The 6,555-nt window shown below is 27.2% G+C and overlaps 3 protein-coding genes across 7 annotated transcripts in view; 2 read left to right on the top strand and 1 right to left on the bottom strand.

The window, feature by feature from the left end:
• The window catches only part of LOC102673259 (ERAD-associated E3 ubiquitin-protein ligase HRD1B-like), a 9,105-nt gene that overhangs the window by 1,332 nt on the left and 1,218 nt on the right, over positions 1-6,555 (bottom strand). For 2 of the 3 annotated variants that reach the window (XM_006622055.2, XM_006622056.2), the window contains exon 2: positions 169-582. In XM_006622055.2, coding sequence (XP_006622118.1) covers positions 169-569 — 401 coding nt within the window. In that variant the 5' untranslated portion in view covers positions 570-582. Of the gene's footprint in view, positions 1-168; positions 583-881; positions 955-6,555 lie in introns of those variants that run through there. The other variant, XM_031513527.1, reaches the window with a different exon arrangement.
• On the top strand, positions 239-6,554 carry LOC102673124 (neuroparsin-A-like). Of its 3 annotated transcripts, none has more exons than XM_031513528.1 (4): positions 239-368; positions 4,966-5,034; positions 5,407-5,551; positions 5,661-6,554. In XM_031513528.1, exons 2-4 carry the CDS (start codon positions 4,982-4,984, stop codon positions 5,862-5,864), a joined length of 402 nt encoding a protein of 133 aa, XP_031369388.1. In that variant the 5' UTR covers positions 239-368; positions 4,966-4,981; the 3' UTR covers positions 5,865-6,554. The 3 variants fall into 3 exon arrangements, with proteins under 3 accessions (XP_031369388.1, XP_006622116.1, XP_031369389.1); XM_006622053.2 differs by lacking the exon at positions 239-368 and adding an exon at positions 2,120-2,813; XM_031513529.1 differs by lacking the exon at positions 239-368 and adding an exon at positions 2,831-2,851.
• Positions 3,013-6,555, top strand: part of LOC102673826 (essential MCU regulator, mitochondrial) — a 14,008-nt gene continuing 10,465 nt past the window's right edge. Inside the window, exon 1 of the mRNA XM_006622060.2 lies at positions 3,013-3,023. The gene's annotated coding sequence lies outside the window, so the exon portion shown is untranslated. The remainder of the gene's footprint in view (positions 3,024-6,555) is intronic.

Raw genomic sequence — 6,555 nt, 5'->3', positions numbered from 1 at the left:
ATATATATATATATATATATATATATATATATATATATATAGTATATTATTGTATATTATATCTACGTATACATATATATAATACGAATCAACCGAATTAATACGTTCTATTATTTCTTTTCCTTTTCTATATTTTTCCTCTTCGTCTATATGATAATTGATACTCACTTGTAATGTTCTAGACCTTGTTCCAAACCAAAAACAAGAAGCATAAATGTTAACGTTACAATAAAGGTGACGGCTTTTGTCCATTCAAAAACTATTTTGGTAGCAGACATAGCTAAATGTTTAATCTTGGATCTTTCCGTGAGAGTCACATAAGGTGACCAATCTTCCTTTTCGATTAATTCCTTAATATAGCTAATACAGTAAGTAATCACGTTATAAAACATTAATGTATAAAAACATGTCATTTTTGGTTCTAGTATAAAGATGCGATCAGCCAGCATAAAAAATACAATTTGATTTATCATCATACAAATATTCTTCATTTTAAGAAAAAGATTTTCTGCTCGATCAATCGGATCATACAATCGTATCAAAAATATATTTAATTGTTGCCACATCATCTTGGTAATTCACCTTTAAATAAAACAATAATCTAACTTAATAATTCAAAGAAATTTTAATTGATTTATTTATCATTATTATCTCTCTCTTTATCTCTCTTCTTCATATCTTTTTATATTTCAAAATTCAAATTAAAGAAGTTTATATATAATTATTTTTGCATAATTTAATAATTTGATCTATATTTTGATCTGATTCGAAACAAGAAAATAGTATACGCGTGCTATCTTTAATTTCTCATAATTGTGATTATGTTAGCTTGAAAATTGAAAATTATCAACTATATATGCGAACATGAAAATTATACTTACCTTAGCTTAACTTCACCAAATTTTGCGCAAACAAATATAATATAAATAGACACCAAATGATAGCACACTTGAGGAACATAACATTTTATTTCAAATATAAACGAAATAATATTTAAATATTTCTAATAGTAGGTACATATAAGTTCATATATATTTCATTATATTTATATTTTGTATTATATAATTTAGAATTGTTAATCGTGGCCAATTATATATCACTTTTTTTTTTTAATTTTTTTTTAATTCAGTTATTTCATTCTCGATTATTGTTCTTCGATGTATGAAACGTACGTCCTAATAATTTCTATGATAATTGTCTATTATTAAAACTGTAGCGAGGTAAGAGAGAGATAGGAGAGAAGGGGGAGGGGAGGAGGAGATACCATTTAAGGAGTCAAATATTTTCTTTTATAAAATATTCTTATATAAATTTCATTATACGAACAATATCATTATTTTATTGAAATATGTAAAAATGTGCCAAAAATGCATTCAGCAATCACTTATCAATATTTTTATTTATTTTTTTATATAAGTCCGAGATTTAATTATAACTGTTCATTTTAACTGGTATTGACTTTTCTATAATACTAGAACGTTTCCATTATTCGTTTGTCGTTACTGATTATTTTTTCTCGTTTAAATTCATGATAACGAATTGAATTCCATTAGAATCATGTCCAAATTGACTTTTTTTTTATCCGCGAAAATAATTTTTCTTCACGATCTGTTTAATATACATATTTCTTAACAAACAGTATGTCTTCCATCTGGATTATAATAATCGTGAATAATTTTTAATTTTATTTTTGTATATTATATTTTGTGGTATTATTTTTGCATATTATGTTTTACGGTATGCGATGGAAAGATCGTATTATATATTTACATCAACTTCGTAAGAAATTTGTTTTGCCGCAGCACAGCAATTGGAGACAACATATAATATTGCTCGTTTTTCTCGATCGGATAATATAATTCTTGACCGTATTCCATCCTCTTCTTCTTCTTTCTAAATTTCGATAGCATTTTTTATAAAATTTTATTATATATTATATACATATATTACTCGATATTATTATTCGAAATAATAAATTTTTGATTTCTGAAACAAAGAATTTTTGTTTTTGATTGTTTTTTCGATAAGTTTTTCATGATCCACAATGTAAAAATTATACGATACATTGTTGTACTTTTAAAGTTCGAGAAATATTAAAGATAATGTGAATAGAATTTCAGTGTGCTATAAATCTGTGTCTATATTTTTTACGTGTTTATATTTTTTTCCACGTAAAATTTAGCCAAGTGTCAAAGTAGCTAAGGTAAGTTATATTTTTATACTCGCACGGCTCAATGTTTAAAATGCGTATCGCGTTTTAAAATTTTCAAATTACATATCATAAACTGAGAAATTAAAGATAGTGACGCGTGATTGATCGATGCATCGACAATTTCTTATCGATTTGGTCAATAGAATAAATTTGTTAACGAAGAGTGACAAGTGCAAACAACATGTCAATAAATGACGACCTTTTTTTGTTTTTCCTAACGTTTCAACTAAGAAAATTTACATATTAATGGATGTTCGTCTAAGAAAATCAGTGCAAATAAGGAAAGACCTGTCTGGAAGGATATTATTCACGATACGATGGATAATTAGGGCGAGAAGCAGGAATTTCTCTTGACAATCTAGATCATCTCTAAGGGGTGAAACGATAATAGAATACATCGATTCATTTTGTAAAATCAACAGCTATGTGCCTTCCTCCCCCTTCCTTCTCTTGCCCTTTCTTCATATCCCTATAAAATAAACCGCACTTGGCTTCAATGGCACATTCAACGTCTTTCCGTCTTCGCGTTATCATATTTTCTTGCTCATTGTTATTTAATTCTACGCGACTAGAAACACTTGGATCCGAATATCTTCTTAGGGTGAGCACTGAGTGCACCGTCTTATGCTTTTCATAACGGTCATCATCAGTTTCTTATTACGTACATAATATATTTCATTATTTGTTTTGTATCAAAGTGGAAAGTCAGTATAATATGAATAAATGGAGAAAAGAGGAAAAGGGGGGGGATAGAAAAAAGGATCGTATAAATGAGAATAAGATAGAAAAATGAGAGAAGCCATCAGAAAAGGTGGGGGAGGGTGAAGGATATTAATATATATATATATATATAAATTAATATATATATATATATAATTATATATAAAGTTTAATAAATTGAAAAAAATTTCTATCATATTTACAATAAATTATGCGATGATGTATCATCATAGATTTGATCGTATATTTTTAGTTAATTTTCATTTGTAATTATATACACACGTATATAATTAATATTGAATATTCTTGGAGAAAGAAAAAAATAAAGATAAATAAGATAACGAAATAATATAAAAATCGAAGAGAATGGAAGATTCATGTTTAAAATACAAAGAAACATGTTACTAATTTATTTTCATTAATTATCAAGATTAATTTAGCTTTGGTATTAAACTCGATTCGATAAAATACAAAAAATAAAAATTTGGCAGAAATATAATTATAAATTTTATTATTATTTTAATTCTTTCGTGTAAGTTACTTCTATTATGAATTATTTCTCGGTTAATAAAAATTTGCGAAATAGTATATATGACATATATACGATACTTTTCAACGAAACGATTATAATTTGAAGATCTTAAATATAATCGTTATAAATTTGCAATTTTTAAATCTTTAAAGCTTTTATGTCTAGCAATAAGCGTAACAACAAACATAATCGGAACAATCTTTAATAAAAGAAGAAAAAACACGACGATTAAATCAAAAATTCGTAAAATATTTTATCAAATTCGTTCCTTATAACTTCAATGCATCGTTCAATTTATTTACAAGAAATGAATTGTTTATTTCTCTGTGATGTGAGTATCAACTCGTACAATTATATTGGAAAACTTGAATTAATATTATCAATGAACCAAAAACTCGTCCTAGTACATCAATCGTCATAGTTGAAATTAATTTCACCGACTAAAACCGCCTCTTTTTTCGATATATACTTGGCTAGAAAGAAAAAAGAAAAGAAAAAAAAAATTCTTTTTCTTTATACGCCGATTCGTAAAATGATTAATTAATTATCTCGTGGTCATTCGATATGTATATATATATATAATATTGGAAAACTTAGCGCGATTCATTCATGTTGTTTTTTCTTCGTTCGGATCGAATCGAACATACACTTTTCAGTTATATTTTTTGGAACAAATGATGATCTTGCAAAATTTAATATTTTTTTAATAATCAATAATTATCCAATTTCATCTCGCATCAAATTTTACAAGATCGTTGATCGTTGATTGCGAAAATTGATTATAAAAAAATGGGAAATATAAACGTTCGAAGCTGCTCAAGGAATTAAATTTAAAACATAGAAAATATAAATATAGAATCAAAATGAAATGTTAAAAATGAATATAAATTATTTATTCGCAATAGATCATTTTTAAAGTTGAATTTTCAAAATCGTCAATTTATCATCTTTATCATAGATTTATTCATTATATATATTCTTCAAAAGAAATAGAAGAAATGAAAACTTAAAATTGATATTATCGAAAATAGTAAGTACAGGAAAAAGAGAAGAGTTTCATTTAACGTAAAGCGAATGAAACGGAAGCGGATGATACCTTATCTCACTTAGCTCGCATATTGACTTTCTCGCTTGTAAACGTTTAAATATCAATATAAAAAATATCAATATATGTATATACATTTATAAAATAAATTATTTTTGTGGAGGGGGAGGGAGGAAGGAAGGAGGGAAGCAAATATTTGTGCATGCGTGCGCAAATATTTTACAAATTTTACTTCAAATTTGTTTCAAGAAAATTATTTTTCTTCAGACTTTTTTTCTGCGATTTGAAATATGATATACGAGTATACATAGCATAATAAAATTTTGTTTATAGTTAATAATAATATCGAATACTCTTAATATTTGTGATATGTACATATATGTAAAACAGTACGTTCATTTAATCATCTCTACTAGAGGGAAACAAATCTCGAATTTTGTTTCAATTTTGTTTCAGATCTACGGAACGCGAAATGTTTGCTATACAAACAATCCGCATAGCTGTACTGCTTGCCATTGTTTTTCTGTAAGAATCTTCAAAGCTTCAAAACATTTGATTTTATTCTATTTATTTTATCTATTTAGATCTTATTCTATTCGTAAATTTCATTAAATGGATTACGATATCGTTATACTTATCGTTCGTTTTCTCTTCTAACACGATATCTGAAGTGAACATGGAACGAACAATTCGTATAACACATGTTTATTTTTATTTATAAAAATTTATTTAAATATTAAAAAGATACACGGATATTTAATCATCTTAACGACCCGATACAATATCATGCATCAATTACGCTATATGTGAAAAACGAGGATCAACATAAACAAATTTGATATGGTATTATTATAGGTAAATGTATGACAATAATGTACCTATACTTGATTTGATCAGGTTTGATAAATGTTCCGGTTATCCATCGATAAAATATACACAAAAACAAGGAATAACATCTTGCAATGGATGTGGTGATTCTTGCCACAAATGCAAATACGGTATTGCGATATCGAGCGTTTGTGGCATTGAGCAATGCGCAAAGGCGAGTATTAAGTAATGAATCTATATTTTTATATTAATAATTAATCGTTACTAGTTAGAAATCGATCGAGTTACAATATTTTACGATAATTCTACATTTATTTCTCTAGGGACCCGATGAATTGTGCGGAGGACCGCAAAACTTTCTTGGTATTTGTGCCGAAGGTATGCAATGCAGCTGTAATAAATGCATCGGTTGCAGCGCAGAGAAATTTGAATGTTCCAAGACACCAAATCCTTGTTTGCCTCACAGAAGCTCGGAATCCCGCGATGTCAATAAATTTAGAAAATGGTCTTCTATCGCGATCAATTGAAATCGATTTATAAATTTGACGGATCGTATCGTAATCGAAGGAGGATTAAACGACAGTTTTATTTCGCCATTATTCTTAAATTATACGTATATAGATTGATCGAATATTGTAACGATAATCGTAATGCACTATCGAGCAACGCTCAATCTCCGACTATCCAACTTAATTGTAATAATAATTTAAAATGAATCTACCGAAAAATTATTGGCATTTGTACTTAAGTATTTATTTACTTACTTATTTTATACGCGATCATTAAGAGAGAGAGAGAGAGAGAGAAAGAGAGAGTGGGAAGAGAAAGAAAACATCGATATAAGAGATGATATTAAAGTAAAAAGAAAATATGTATATATGTATGTGTACATGAATGGACGGAGGAAAATAGAAGAAACGATGAAACGATCGAACGAGAGAACGAACGATGGAAAATGGGCGAGAAAAATGGAAAAGAAGCGGGAATTCGAATAATTTTCGATTCAATTATTTTTATTTTTTTCTTTTTCCTTTTTTTTTTGCGTCACGAGAAATAACAAAAATAAAACATCTGAAAATTCTTTCGATGCGATTCAATAATAATTTGGTTTGAATTTACTTACATACACATACATGCCCGTTTATTACTTGTTATTAATAATAATGAAAAAATAAAAAGAAAACGATTCAACTGTCGTGAGTACTTCGAAATATGATA

Source organism: Apis dorsata, unplaced genomic scaffold (genome assembly GCF_000469605.1).
Source record: "Apis dorsata unplaced genomic scaffold, Apis dorsata 1.3 scaffold_661, whole genome shotgun sequence".
In the NCBI taxonomy this organism is placed as follows: Eukaryota; Metazoa; Arthropoda; class Insecta; order Hymenoptera; family Apidae; genus Apis; species Apis dorsata.
This window is presented reverse-complemented; position numbering and strand designations above follow the sequence as displayed.